This window comes from Oryx dammah, unplaced genomic scaffold, assembly GCF_014754425.2.
Source record: "Oryx dammah isolate SB20612 unplaced genomic scaffold, SCBI_Odam_1.1 HiC_scaffold_16, whole genome shotgun sequence".
Classification (NCBI taxonomy): domain Eukaryota; kingdom Metazoa; phylum Chordata; class Mammalia; order Artiodactyla; family Bovidae; genus Oryx; species Oryx dammah.
Window position 1 is genome coordinate 23,733,130 of NW_024070200.1, and position 15,938 is coordinate 23,749,067.

Sequence of the window (15,938 nt, forward strand, 5' to 3'; positions counted from 1 at the left end):
GGCAAAACTTAGTAGCCCAATTCAGTCAACTTTTGAAGCGTCGGTTGTGTAATATGCGCTTGGGCATTGTCATGGAGAATTGGGCCCTTTCTGTTGACCAGCGCTGGCTTCGGTTGTGACAGTTTTTAGTGCATCTCATCGATTTGCTGAGCATAATTCTCAGTTACAATGGCTGCACTGAGATTCAGAAAGCTGTAGTGAATCAGATGGGCAGCAGACCACCAAACAGTGACATGACGTTTTTTGGGGTGCAAGTTTAGCTTTGGGAAGTGTTTTGGAGCTGTTTCTTGGTCTCACCACACTAAGTTGGGCATTGCCAGTTGTATAAAATCCACTTTTTGTTGCCTGTCACAGTCTGATCAAGAAATGCTTCATTGTTGTTGCATAGAATAAGAAGACAGCACTTCAAAACAATGTTGTTATTTCTGGTCAACTTGTGAGGCACCCACTTATCGAACTTTTTCATTTTTCCAATTTGTTTCAAATGCTGAAAGACCATAAAATGGTTGATGTTGAGTTCTTCACACTTCCCATGTAGTTGTAATAGGACCAGCTTCGATGGTCTCTCTCAAATGGTTGTTGTCAACTTCAGATGGCCAGCCACTACACTGCTCATCTTCAAGCCTCGCGTCTCCTTTGTAAAACTTCTTGAACCACCACTGCACTGTACATTCGTTAGCAGTTCCTGGGTCAAATGAGTTGTTGATGTTGTGAGCTGTCTCTGCTGCTTTACGACTGATTTTGAACTCAAGAAAATTGCTCGAAATTGCTTATCTAACACTATTTCCATAGTCTAAAATAAATGTAAACAGCAAGTAATAAGTCATTAGCAAAAAAAGGCAAGAGTTGCAAATTAAAATGATGTATAACATAACCACATTAATTTAGAATGTGTTCCAGTAACAAACGGCAAATTTCAACAATGCAAAAACCGCAGTTACTTTTGCACCTACCTGATACAAGGAGGTTGAGTCAGAGGTCAAAATAACTGTTTTTAACATTCACATTAAAATGTGGCACAGAGAATTCAAGCCTCTCTTTCCAGGAGTGGGCTGAAATTGAACCCTAGTTTCATGACAGCTGATCTTGATCCAGTGACACAGGGCCATTATTTATTATTTCACATATAAGTTTAAAATCAAAGTAATTACTTAAAATGAATACTGATGTTAACATTGTGTTAATGAAGTACAGATTGGGTTTAAACTATTTATACTATAAAAAATATTTAGTTCCTTTTTCTTATTTTTAGAATGGGTAATACTCCTTCCCCCCATTTCTGCTTTTGCAGAAAGTAGAAGGAAAGGAGGATTAGTGGATAATTATATTGCTGTGATTGCAGCACCTGTGTGTTATTTCTTTTGATTGGCTAGTTCTGTATTAAAGATTCCTACCAGCCAAAAGTGTCCTTCATCAAATGGCTTTTTACTAGCTAGTTTTGGCTTGGGTTGTTTTAGATTTGCAACAAAAACTGTCTTAATTCAACTTAGACTTGTACTTTAAGTTTTACTCTGAATTTGTAAGTATGCCATCACCTTTTTAGCATCTCACCCATTTCATTTGTAATTTCAATGCCAATGGCAACATACAATTGCAGTAGGAATATAGCTTGAATTGTTATTATCCATCAGGTTTGTGTAGGCCACTCAATTTGTAGGTACTAACAACTCTTCCCTAGAGAGCTGCCTTTTAAGGAATAAGTGGGTAACCTATTTTAAGGACATATAGGAATTAACTGTTTTGGATTATGGTTACCATTGCAGATGCTAACATCACTGTTTGGAACTTTATAATCATCTTAGTCACAAAAGGCTCCTTGTTTGTGGACTCAGGATTATGGTTTAAGTACTTCGAGTTCAGTATATCACCTTAATATATGTTTTCTAAAGTAAAAGGAGAAAAGATGTAAGTACGTAGATTGGGTTGCTTTGATATTATTGTTTGTGCTTTATTTGACTACAGCAAACTTAGAAAATTAGAAAGAATTTAGCTTTTAGAATGTGGTTTACTGTACTCTACTGTTACTAAGCTAACAGTATTTTCTGAAAATAATCCCCCAAAAGGAAACTGCAGACAGTTTCAGTTTTTCATTTAAATTCAACCATCAGTGATTGTTTTCCTTTACTCTGCCACCTATACTTGGACTTTAAAAATTGTTTAGTAAGCATTATTACCTCTAATGATTTTTTTGCAATTTTATTAAATATATCATGTGGCTTTTCTACAAAATGAATATATTATGTCTAGATAATTTTAATTTGTATAGTTTTATATATTGAAGTTTCTTCAGAGTTTTCTGAATCACCTTTTATGTAGTGAAATAGAATTACACCCCAAAATGTGTCTTCTCTAGATATTCATTTCTTGTTCTAATAAATTTTACTACTTTGGAAGTATTCTCCTTGCTTTAGAAATACTAAATTTGCTTTCTCTCTGCCTAATTTTTGTGTAAACTCTAAATATAATAAGATAAAGTAAAATATTTCATTTATAGGCCCTCTGAAAGTAGAGCATTTTAAAAGCAGGTAGGTGTCTCCACCCTACTTTTCATGAAGCATTTTACCCATTCAAGCAGACTTTTAAAAACAGCTTGTTTTGATAGCAGACTGTTCTCCTGTGGGCCTTCAGCCTTTGCTTCCTGGCAGCACCTTTGGTGCGAAAAGAGAGTGATCAATTGGGAGACTATCAGTGCCAGCATGCATAGAGTGATAAGTTAACACACCACTGGGAATTTCTAGGGCCCACCAAGATACTTCACTTCTAATGTGCTAACAAGCTCATTTTTCTACCTCTTGCCTCTTCAGTTATTTTTTTTTCTCAGAAGAGCTTAGAAGTTGAGTGCATCAGGCATAATGAAAAGCTCTGTAGGAGGGAGAAGCAATAACCCCATTTTTCCCTTTTCAGCCAAATAGAAAATTAGTTTCTGGTAATACACAAAGGCCAGTATTTTTTGTACAAGGGGCACTGCTGTGAATCAAAGGACTCTATTAACTGCAGAAAATTCGGCAGCTGTGAATCTCCCCCAATGAAAAAAGTACTTTCCAACAAGTTGTGAGATATGTGGTATTATTTAGATTGAACCATCAGTTTCATCCCCTTTCATTTATAACCATATACGCTCTTTTAAAAGTGTGCTATATTACTTTTCTGGGTTAACACTCAAAAATGTCTGCATGATCCTTCTATAAAATCCTTACTGCTGATCATTTTTAATATAGCATCTTTTCCTGTTGCTCCCCATTGCAGGAGTGAAATTATTTTGAAGTTCAGCCCCAGAAGTGAAAATAACGGATTACAAGGAATTGGAATTAAGATTATTTGAATATTTGATACATAATATGTAGTATAAGAGATTACTCAAATCATTTAGATGGCAAAAGACATCAGTCTTAAGTCAAGTGCACAATGAATATAGACTTAACTTTGTTTCTCTCAATAATGCCTTGTAAATGTAACTGGCTATGGGATCTCCCACTGAATTAACATTTTAAATTATCTTCCTCTCAAAATTTTTCTTGGTCTTGATTATAGACCTGGTCTACAGTTTAAAGAACTGAAGAACAACAATTGAATTGCAATTTTTAAAAGAGAGAATAATGAATTTTGAGGGTAAAATACTAAAATGGGTCTTAGGGAAAACTCAGTGAATAGAGAAGGAGCAATAGGCAAATTTTTATTATCCTTCATACTTATTTATATGTTTTATGTAAAGCCTATCAACATAGCACACTGAGTACAGCAGGAAAACTTTCAAAAGTTGTAGAAGAAAGGTTAACTGATTTCTCAGTTCAGGAACTATACGACATGAAGTCAGCATGTGAGTTTTTCCTGATAATTGTATGTTGCTGCCTGCTGCTCTACATTTTGACAGCCATTTCCATAGTTGCTTTCGTGAACAACAGAAATATTCTCTCTCTTTCTCGCCCTCTCTGTGCTAACAGCACAATCAGGCCTGCTGAAACAGGAAGCCTGGAGTGGGTTGTTCAAAAGCAACAACACTTCAAGGTACTGGTTGCTTGTCAATAATACCAGAGAAGAAAATGTGGTGAAAGGGAGGTACAGGATTTTTCTGTCAGTGTCAGTGGCCTGTAGATGCTTTTGTTAGACAGTATTTAGGAGTCCTGTGGACTCTCTGCAAATATTCCTGCCTGTTTCAGTGTTATAATTGACTAGGTATTTTTTTCTGACATACAGATTCAACTGTGTATTTATCTTAACTGCATGAAGTTATTCAAGGATTACAGCAACAGTAGTCTTCCATTCAAAATGAGAACAATTGTTGGGAAAATGCAGGGATTTAAAGAAGATATGCAGGAATTTTTCACAATAAATCATTGCAAATGAAAAATAGAATTTCAGACATAGTATTTTAAGCAGCATTATAATATTTATCATGTGGCTTTTCAGAGTACATCTGCAGATCGAAGCTGATTAACCAGATAAGATGAGCCTAGGCTGCCCTGGTAGCAGTTGAATCCTCTTCCAAGTAAACTGTTAACCTTTCTTTCTTCCAACAGTTTACTGTTAGTTATAGTCTAATAAATGTATCTCTGTTAAGCTACCAGGTATAATGGTGTCCGAAAGAGTAAACTTATGTTAATAGCTATATTTTTTTTACTCTTTACAAAGTCACACTCTTAGTGATATGCAAGAATAGTTGGCAGATATATTTATTAAGAAGTAATGGCTTAGCAGTGATAGGCCTTTTTGAGCAGATTGTTCTTTTCCAATGTAAGCTGCATTTAAGTTTAACCTTAACTGAAGGAAATCAGCTATGAGGAGAGAGCACGGTATCTGCAAACGATTGTCCAGCACCATTTAGAGCCAACGACATTTGAAGATTTTGCAGCACAGGTTTTTTCTCCAGCTCCCTACCATCATTTACCATCTGATGCCGGTAAGGTTAAAAGCAAGTATTAGTTACTGGTCATTATTCAAACTTGAAATGCAATACCCTTTTGTTCTGAGAAAAAAAACAAAACTCTTAATGAAAAACTTACTTGAGTACAATTCCAGTCATTGAAGTATAGATACTTTTCATCATTATTTTCATATTTGGCCTATAAATTTGACTTATACTTTCTTTTACCTAAATACAGTTCTTTTAAACGTCAACAGTCTTCATTAAAAACACATACACTACATTTTATCTTAGCTAAAGGGCAGTAACAATTATGTTTCACAGAATCATTGCTGAAGTATCTGCAAAAGAAACACAGTTGAGCAGGCACTCTCAAATTTGGAGGATCAAATTTTATGGCCAAGAATATTGCCTTATCATTTCTGATTTTACAAATAAAGTTAAAATAACTGGTCTAGATATAGAAGTACTTAACAGTAAATTATTTGTAATATTTGAAGATTATAAGAGGGTACTGCATTTTTACAATTAACTAATTTTGAAGAAATCAGTAAGAAAATAAATGACTCATGGCCTTCCTATTCTGTAATACTTTGCACTCCTTATGATTGTTTCATTTATTTTATTTTCCCTCTTTAGATCATTAAATATCAGTTCTGTTTATCTGAAGGTAAGACAAAGTGTCACACAAAACATCCTTTGTTCTTCCCCCATTTCCTTTTTAAAAAAATTAGCAAGCACTAAGCTTGTAACTCAGTTAATAAGCAAACTTAACACTGCCCTGGTTCATACTAAACATTTCAGAAATTGTCACTAAATTTCTTCCAGAATTATACTTACTAACCTAGGTCTGCATGAAACACTAACATTGGTTCTGGGATAAAAATAACTAATAATAGAACCCTTGGTTGAAGTTAGTTACACCTTGTTGTACTGACCTTTTTGTTTCTCAGCATGAAAAAGTAGTCCTACTGAACTGAAATGGTGTGTCTGTATTTTGTAATGTGTTGCATTGTTACTGGATATCCTTACTCATCAAATAGTTATTGTTGTGTGCCTTACACTGTCCTAGGCACCTGAAATACAAAGACACTTTTAATGATGTTCAAGGGAAGCAGGGAAAAAGAATACAGTATACTTGAAATTCATTATAACAAGCCTTCAAATTCTCTTTATATTATGTAAGTTTTCTTTGTATTAAATAAGTTTAACAGGCACAGTACTCCTTTTCTGGCTTAATTGCTTTGAAAAAAATAACTAATTCTCAATTGAGGTTTAGTCTGTGAAATTAAAGTTTCCATTCCTATCACCCATTTAATTGGCCATTATAAAAATAATTTTACAAAGAAACTTGAAGCCCTTTCAGTTAATAATATAAAATACCTAACAAAGAGAAAATTATATTAGACTGGGTTCAATCTTTTGAAAGATTAAAAAGTCTTAATGTTTGCTTCAGTGGATTGACACTATCTGAAATTACTCAGCTTGGCATTAAGAAAGATGGTAAAAGAAAGATACTAAAAATAAATTAATGAACAACCACTAAAAAATAGTTAAATATACCTGGACATTCATTTTTAGTAAAGAGAATATCTAATAAAATATCAGACATTATTGAAATAGACATGAACACTTTTGTTTATCATATAGTTGAACCATAAGTTTCACAAGTGAAAATATTAATTAGACCATGTTCAGACTAACTTCTCCCCTTAAATGTATACAGGCTGTTAGTTTTTATGTTGTAGTTGTTTACTAGCTGGAGTCCTTCATATTCCTGTTCTTAATGTTTTTCTTATATTTTATGTATTATCCTGCACATTTGACCAGATACATAATATGGGAAGTAAGTAGTAGTCTCACTTTCTGAGACATTAGGTAAAGGATGATACAGCAGCCAAGTCAAGGCTCTTTGGTTAATTTGGGAGTTAGGGGGTTGTGCCTGGTCTTAGTTGCAGCTTGCAGGATCTAGTTCCCCAACCAGGGATCGAATGAAACCTGGCCCCCACATTAGAAGCCGCCCAGAGGTCCTAGCCACTGGACCACCAGCAAAGTCCCTGGTTAATTTTTTTTTAATTGTCTTTGCTTTTAGGAACCATTAGAAACATGACCTTGAATTTTTTAAAAGGTCTTTTTACCTGTAAATAACTTTTCCAATATTACTGAATATATTTTTATGCTTTTTTACAGACTTGAATAGTTATGAAAGATAAAATTTTTATCAGAGTAGTTTTAAGGTGTTTTTTTTTTTTTCTTTAATGTGGACCATTTTTAAAGTCTTTATTGAATTTGTTATAATATTGTTTCTGTTTTGTGTTAGGTTTTTTGGGCACAAGGCATGTGGGGTTTTAGCTCCCTGACCAGGGGTGCAGCCCACACCCCTACACTGGAAAGTGAAGTCTTCACCCCTAGACCCCCAGAGAGACCCCAGAGTGGTTTTCAATTCAACACAATAATATAAAAAAGGAAACATTTCCCCATTTATAGTAGCAAAACATAATGACATCTGAAGAATGATTGTTTTCCCCAATCAGCTCGAATTTTGATTTTCCTGTCACAAACCAACTCATACATGCAGAACTCCCTTTAAAGTTATAAGTTAAAGTGTAGAGAGAAGACATAAAATAGGCCACATAATAGCCATATGGACCTGACTTATGGTTTGCAAAAATTGCATAGTAGTGTGAAGATTTTTAGGTTCATTATTACTTTTTTAATATAATGAAAAAATTGATTTGCCACACTGAGGAAATGGCATTCAGAACTGCAGTTGAGATCAATTTAGATAGCCTGTGCATACCACATCTATATAAACTAATACTAATCAATACTAATACAATAAATTGACATTATGTTTTAAAGGAGTATCAATATGATAATCATATAAAGGATATAATCTGTTCTAACCAATAGAATTATAATAATATAATTCTTTTCAGTAGAATAGTGGAAAAATACTACTTTAAGTTTACTTAACTTGGCTCAAGCTTATTTAATACCTACTTCCTGTATAACAGTAATTTATCAGTTGTGATGACTTTGAAATCCAAGGAGGATTTTTCTAGGTAATTTTTAGTATATAAATAGACATGAAAAACATTTTTGGTGTATCATAGTTGATCCATAAATTTCATAACTGTATTTTCTCAAAATGGACTCTGTCTATAGCAGTAGACTGATACTTAAGGGAAATTATTTTTATCCCTAAGGTCATTGAGGGAGATATCGTGATGTCACACGTTGTTGATCTTCCATAACCACATTAAAACATTATTAGATTTTTCATGTCCTTTATTTAAAAAAAAAATTACAGGAAAAAAATCCCTTTATCTTTGTCAGGCATGTGTGTGGAAAATATCAAAAGTTTACAGTGACCTTCTTTTTTAATGTCTTAATATTCATGAACACCTCTCCACTGACTCTAAACTTTGAAATTACTCCTCTTCCTGGTCAGATTATATTGGCAGTTCAAAATCCTGATATTTTCCCCTAATGTCACATTATCTTCTCAAAGTAAGTCTTGTCTTTTCTCCCCCACCCCAAGTCTTTTCCAGTGTTAATGTTTTTTTTACTATCATCAGCCATAAGTATTTTTGAATATGTTCTGTTATAATCTAGAATTACCTCTAATACTCTATTATTTTAGTTGAGCTAGTATTAGATACCTCCCTTTGGATTTGTTTCTCTACAAATTGTTAGAAATTTTAGTATTTTAAATAGTAAAGGGTTGATTAGTATTTGACTCTGTCTGAATATGCACATGTATACATACATATATACATATACGCACACTCATATACACATACAGTTGACCCTTGAACAACATGGGTTTGAACTGCACAGGTCCACTACGCATGCATTTTTTTTTCAGTAGCAAATACTACAGTACTGCACAATACTAGATTGGTTGAATCCGTGAATGCAGAACCACAGACCTACCTACCTGTAGGGAGAACTGCATATATAGAGGGCTGACTATAAGTTACAGGCACATTACATAGAGAGTTGGCACCCCTAATCCCCACATTCAAGGGTCAACCATATATACACATAATACATACACAACCATATATACAGATAAAATATGTATATCTACATATACATACCACTTTGTATAATTACCTTTAGAAAACATATAGGTTCCTAAGTAAATATTCTAAAAATTAGTAATAAGATTCAAATAATCCAAATAGTGATTATGAAGACCTAGAGTAGAATCTAATCTTTCTTCATTCCAACCTCAGTTTTGCTATTAATTCATAAAATCTATATTGCCACATATAGATGAGACAGTATGACAATTGTCAGGCCCATCTCTCTGAATCTTTCAGTGGAATGAATCATCAAAATTTAGCCATTAAAGTTTTCTCCTTTTCCCAGGCTTTGAAATGATCTAGAAGAAAAGATTTTAGCTTTGCAGAAGATAGTTATTTTATATATATCCTAAATATTATTTGTGAGTGCCAGTAGAAAATCAACTGCCTTTGACATATAAGCTATTAAGTTTGTTTACTGTGTTTTTAAAAACAAATTCCTAATGATACTTATTTATCAGTAGGTTAGCCTGAAATTAGAAGCAGCCAAGTATATTCTTTTCAGTATTTTGAACTTAGAAATTTGACTTGTATGTTGACCAAGAAGCAAATAATATTAATCTTAAATAAAGTCCATTAACCTTTAATAACAATAATTATTAGGTTCAGTTTTCACATAGACCAGTCATTTAGATATAACATTTGTGTGATGAAAATAACAATAATTGAACAATCACTGTGCATCCTCTCATTGAATCTTCTATGAGATGAAAACCAAAAAAGTTTACCCAGTCACCTGCTAAAGTCAGAGTCTGACTTCAGAGTGCATGATCTTAACTAATATAGTTATTCATTTAGTCTAAATATTTTCAGTCCCTTCTTGATATTGAGGGAGGAGAGAAATTGCCCAGTAACCCGTCATGTTTGCAAATTAGAGTTTGTTAAAAATTTTTATTTTGAAGGCTCTACTTTTCCATCCATTGAAAAATCTTCATTATTTTTTATATAGTTTTAAGGTTGCCATGGGAGAACTATGGGCTTTGGAAGTCAGATCTGGATTTAAATCCTAATTCTCCTGTTTATTATCTCCATGAACTCAAATGAATCCATTTATCCTAAACCCAGTTTTCCCATTTGTAAGGAGATAAAATATGACAAGTTTAGACTGATATGTTCTCAGTCGGCAATAATGGTAGTTTTTGAGTATCTTAATAAGAAACCTCATGTTTGCCTGTATTTCTGTGTTATTTTATTTTAAATTATGTGTTAACTTTATGACATTCAGTGGTACGTCCACCCTAATCTTAACCACGTATCTACTCCTTTACCAATATTAAAGCAGTAAGATTATTTGGGTGATCTGTTCTTTAACAAAGGTTATATTTTGTAGGAATATTAACATAAAAGTGGATAAATTCTCTATTTTCCCCCAAACTAAACGGTTATGTTCTCCACATTTTACCAATTAACATTTTGTTATTGGTCATTTTCTTCAAAAACTATTTCTAGTTTCTGTCCCATCTTTTCTAATCTTCATCTGTTTTGATTTAAAGTCTGTTAATTTTTGCTCTTATCATAGTTTTATTGTATACATTTATTATATACCTGCTATATGTCAGGGTCTTTGCATTTGTAGGCGTTCATTCCCACAACTTTAGAATACAGCTAGTATTGTCTCCATTTTACAAATAAGAAAACTGTCTCAGGTTAGTTTGCCCAGTATCCAGCAAACTAAACTTGTCATTTAACTTAGGTCTGTCTAACCCATGCCTGTGTGTTTCTAACATGACACTACCTCTTACTTCATTATTATTTCGAATTGTTTTCAAAGTCACACTATTTTTAAAGGCATCGTTTAGTACCTCCAGTAACTTCAGCAGTTTTAAATGGGTCATACCTGTCAGCAAGTAGTATAATTAAAGCCACGACAAATAACGATCCATTAAGTGCCCTTTTATAATCTTTATAGATCCCCGAAGTCATATTCTTCATATCGCTTGTAATAAAGTTCATTGTAATCAGTGTACAAAATACAAATCAATATATTGTACCGTCAAGATAGAGACACCATTCTCTGTGAGTACTGTAAAAACATTAGTAATAGATACATTTTGTAAAACATAGGAGCTATATACTTTTTAAACTTGATACTAGAGAATATTTTATTGATAGAAATAAATCAATATTCTTTATGACTCAAGTGACATAAGTCAATACTTAGAGTAGGATGTGAAATGAAGTGCAAGTATCACATTATTCTTTAAATCTAAAATTGAGATCTATCCACCATCGATTATTTATGGAATTTGGGTATGCTGAGTATCCATCGCACACATCATTTGCTAAAACGTGAGGAGGTCCTAATAGCTGTATACCACACACATACTAAAAAGTCTGATTGAAAGGGGTTTCACCTTGAAGGCAGTAAGGGGGACATAGAGGAATTGCTGTTTTTGAAGAAAAATATTCTTTGAATTTGGCACACTCTAAGCAGCGTTCCTTTCTGTGATGATGGAAATGTTCTGTGTCTGCACTGTCCATTAGGGTTGCCACTAACCACTTGTGACTGCTAAACAATTTAAAAGTGGCTAGCTAGTGCATCAAGGAGCCAAAGTTAAAATTTTCATTTAATTAACTGTAATGTGGCTGTGGCTACCATGTTGGGCAGTACAGCCCGAGAGAATTTATGATTGAGTGATTAGGATAACCTGCCACCTGTACAATGAACACTTTAAAAGGTAGATGTTTATCGAATTTCTCATAGACCTTTTTTTCTTTTCTTTTTTCCTATTTGAACTTGTTTTATTAGTGGGTAAGTATAACATTTGAATGTACAAGCATTTGTCCATTGTGAAACTTCATCACCCTAACACATTGCATGCCCAATTGTATTTCATAATAAAAACCTGATTACTGTCTTCTCTGCTCCTCTGTTAACACCTGTAAAATTCTGCACTATGTCGCTCATATCTGTTATCTGTCTTCTCTTTTGTTTTCTCACTTCTGCTCGCTACTCCATTTCTTCATTCACAACAAAGAAAGAAACGCAGTGATAGTTCTCTTCCTCCCAAAACCTCCACTAGAAAACATTGGCCATCTCAAGGTAAACAGACAAGGGAAGGCCTCTCGTGACCGGCCGGAAATAAGTGTGCATTACCCGAAAAGCATGAGCTACTGCTCTTCACCTTCCTTCTGCCATCCATCTGCAGTGCTCCCCTAAAAAGGGCCGTGGATTCATAGTCTCTAAGATTTCCAGTATGGGTCCAGTATGAACCAGTTCAGATCTTTGGGAAGAGTAAAGGCGAACAGAAGTACATGTTGTCCTTGTAATTTTGAAGGCCAACCTCATTTCAGTTAGAAAAGAAAGAATGTTGGAGAAGTTACTTTGAAAAAGAGGGAAATTTACCTGAATTAGGATTAGTGATAAAATATTTTTTCCTTGACAATATATGCTTGTTCTTGAGCAAATTTGGGGCTTGCTCTTTCCTCTCAAAAGACCTATTTGACCTTGAAAACATTTTGAAGTGTTCTATAGAGATACATTCTTAATTTCCTAAGACATCTCAGTAGGATCTGTACCCCTTATTGAATGGTTTTGTTTCTTTGTAAATATTCATACCTTCAACTTAGGCACAAGTGTTTCATTATATGGAACCAGTAGTATAAGTATTCCCAAGCTCAGAGTGTCAGTGAGAAGTTCCAGTGGCTAACAGATGTGCCAAAAGTTTCCTACGAGTAAGGAGCTGTGTCCCTTGAAGCCTGCAGCCTGTGTCATGCACCTTTGTGACACACATAAAGATAATTTTTATGTACATAAAACAAAGGAAACCTGGATTAAAGTGCCTCAAAATATACAGAATGTTAAAAATTTTGTTATTTGCAGGCTTTTTCAGGGGTTTTTAGTTTTAACGAAATATTTGAGTGGCTATAGTGTGCAAAGTGTGTAAATTAGAGAATCATAATTCATAGAAATAACATACAAAAGTGAAGAACTACCTTTGTACATGATAACGAAGAATTTTCCAATTTGAACTCATTTTTTTTTGCTTCTTTCAAATATTTATATCTACTGACTCTACTGGTAACTACAGAAGTTTAAGAAAATGAGCATTACTTATCTCTTCTAAATTGAGACACTTTGAGAGAGCAGTTTTTTCTTTTTGAACTGACTTTCAGATGAGAGATCTTGTCCTCACCCTCCTCTCCCCCCGGAATTTATCTTGTTCCTTCTTAAAAACATATTTAAATTTAACTTCCTAGCATGTTTAATGGTCTCATACTACTAAGTCCCTTTTGGGAACGCTTGGTGCTGTTTTATTTTCCAGTTTGAGCAGTGAAGGCCCTTTTGTTGATTATATTCTATACCCAAGAGATAGCAATTGGTCCTTCTCACCTGCTTCTTAAGCCACCACGTGCATGCTGATGGTGCTTTGGATCCCTGTCCTTTCTGTCCTAAAGATCTTGCTTCCCATTGCTTCTTCTGGGGAGCTCTCTGGTTGATTCTGGTTCTGGAAATAATGATTGGTGCTTTCTGGCTACTATGATGACATGAGCCCCCAGATCACTGGGTTTTAAATAAAATACTAGTAGACTTTTGTAACAAGCAAATTTGGGGCTTGCTCTTTCCTCTCAAAAGACCTCACTAAGGTCTTTGGATCTGTAGCAGAGAAGTTACTGTTGTAGGAGGAGAGCCAGAGGATTTGCATTAATGCGCTTGCTGTTTCCCACAGGCTCCTACCCAGAGATCCTACCCAGTGAAACTCCCACAGCGGCACAGGTAGACGGGGCCGACCTGGCCTCTCCAATGTCTCCTCGAACGAGCAAAAGCCGCATGTCCATGAAGCTGCGTCGCTCCTCTGGCTCCGCCAATAAGTCCTAAGGAGACAACAGCCAGGCAGTGGTCACCAGTAGCCACCTTAGCATGAACATGGCGTTAACCCTTCCAGGCTTTGTTTGCCATAATATGCATGTTCCTTCCTGAACATTTATTTTAGAAAACACTGGATTTAAATAATTTGTAACTTAGTATTTTAGATTTGGGTTGTTTATTTGGTTGGTTTTTTCCCCCACACTCCAAGCTGCCATATGGGGGGTAAGTGGTGAAGCTTTATTCTATACCCTTTACCTTCCTTCAATAATTATGTCCAAGTAGTTTTACTTTGAATTTCATAATTAAATTTGAGTCAAAATATAATTGGACAGATAGCCTCATGATTTTATCATGCCCCATTACAACTTTATGGCTCAGTAAATATATAATTTTTTAATAAATGTACATCTTTAAACATTTGTAACATTGTGGCAAAAGTTACAGATCTGTTAATACACTTGATGTGTATGGATTATTTATGTTATCAAAATAAATGACTTAAAATAAATGGTCTTTTAGCTTCTCAAGTTCCAGCTGAAATAATTTTAGCATTACCTTTTTCTTCCCAAAGCAGTGTCTCATTTCTTGGCTTTGTAGCAGGTGATGCCATGACATATCTAAAACCAGAAAAATCACTGTGCTGAACTCTGATTCATGTTTAGCTTCCAAATATTTTTCTAATGGTTTGCTTTTTAAATGGTATCACTATTAAATGCCACTTCTGCTTTGAGATTATGGCCCCTTATTATTGGCTGCTGGACCCTGGTATATCTATGTTCTTTCTTAAGTACTGAAAAGGGAAGAATGAGGTGGGGTGGGTAGAAAAAAAAGAAGAAAACTTTTCTAAGTGTGTGGCTTAAATTATGTGTATTATTTTAAAAGAAAAGGGAACATGACCCAGGAGTCTAAATTAATCTAATATTGTTAATACTGAACATGCAGGTGCAGGTTGGTATACATTCCACCCTCCAGAAATATTTTCCTACAGTAGATAAGCTGCTCACATTTTGCTCACGTTTTTTTTTTTTTGAATGAGCATCTCCTAAGGAAATGTAGCATGATATTGGTACTAACTGCATGTGTAAATACATCATATCGGCAAACTATAAAATATAAATTATGTATCATCATTCATGTAGTATCTGCAAATTTGTAACAGTGGAAAAAAGATGGTATTTAATAATACAATAAAAATATTCTTATCATTTTGTGTTCACGAGTGGTCTTTTATATTTTTTCAGATTTAATAAGCAGGGCCATAAACCATGAACCTAGGTTTATCTTAACTAATCATGAAAAATGAATTTTAACTCTCTTCTTTGGATACACCCCATTTCTCAGAGATCCTACCACAGTTACTAAAAATAGATTTTTCACTTTCATAGCATCTCACCAGAAACTTCCTCCAATGCACTTGATTAAAGCATCTATTTATCTCACTTTCATGCTTCTTTGATTACTTAAATTTTACTTTTTTTGGTAATATATATTCAGGAACAAAACTTTTTACAGTTTGTAAAGGAAGCTTCCAGAGTTCCTGTGCACTTAAAATTTTGGATTTCCTTATAAATAAAAACAAATTCCTAAGAAACTATGTAGAAAATAAACTAAAATTCCCGTTAAAGCTTATATACAGGATAAATACGGATAGAGAAAGCTCTGGGAACAAGATTAAATAATACAGACAGTTTCCCACAACCAAAATGAAGAACTGCAAAAAAGATAAAATATCTACTTATAAATTTCTGTAGTGCTTTTCCTTTTAAAAAAAATGAACAAGTTAATGGTTTGGGATAATATGTAACAAATTGGAGTGAAAATACTAACTTAAAAACACTGAAGTTAATTAGCACAGTTATTTTACTCATCTTCAAATAAACTACTCACTAATTTTGAAAAAGAAAATATGTAAAATATTTTTTCTGTTGACATTTTTGGGTGGTAAAGTATCTTTAATATTTGAAGAATAGTACATATCCCTTGCTTTTTGGAGTTCAGTCTATGCAGCCATACTTCCAAGGAAAATCTCCCGTTTATGCACCATCATAACCATTTACAAAATATAATTTCTCTTGTCTGTATTCTGACTAAATGGGTCACCAAGATTTCTGGCTTTGGGGAGATGAGAAGTGTGGCATTTAGAAACAGGCTGTGTTCAATGGGATTCTTTAGA

General features: G+C 34.1%; 1 protein-coding gene across 10 annotated transcripts in view; it reads left to right on the top strand.

Moving 5' to 3' along the window:
* RALGAPA1 (Ral GTPase activating protein catalytic subunit alpha 1) overlaps positions 1-14,970 on the top strand; it is a 200,201-nt gene extending 185,231 nt beyond the window's left edge. For 4 of the 10 annotated variants that reach the window (XM_040256744.1, XM_040256749.1, XM_040256746.1 and 1 more), the window contains 3 exons: positions 4,773-4,897; positions 11,705-11,707; positions 13,626-14,970. In XM_040256744.1, coding sequence (XP_040112678.1) covers positions 4,773-4,897; positions 11,705-11,707; positions 13,626-13,774 — 277 coding nt within the window. In that variant the 3' untranslated portion in view covers positions 13,775-14,970. Of the gene's footprint in view, positions 1-4,772; positions 4,898-5,500; positions 5,532-11,704; positions 11,708-13,625 lie in introns of all 10 variants that reach the window. The other 6 variants (XR_005723807.1, XM_040256747.1, XM_040256745.1 and 3 more) reach the window with 4 other exon arrangements.
* Positions 14,971-15,938: the final 968 nt, after the last annotated feature.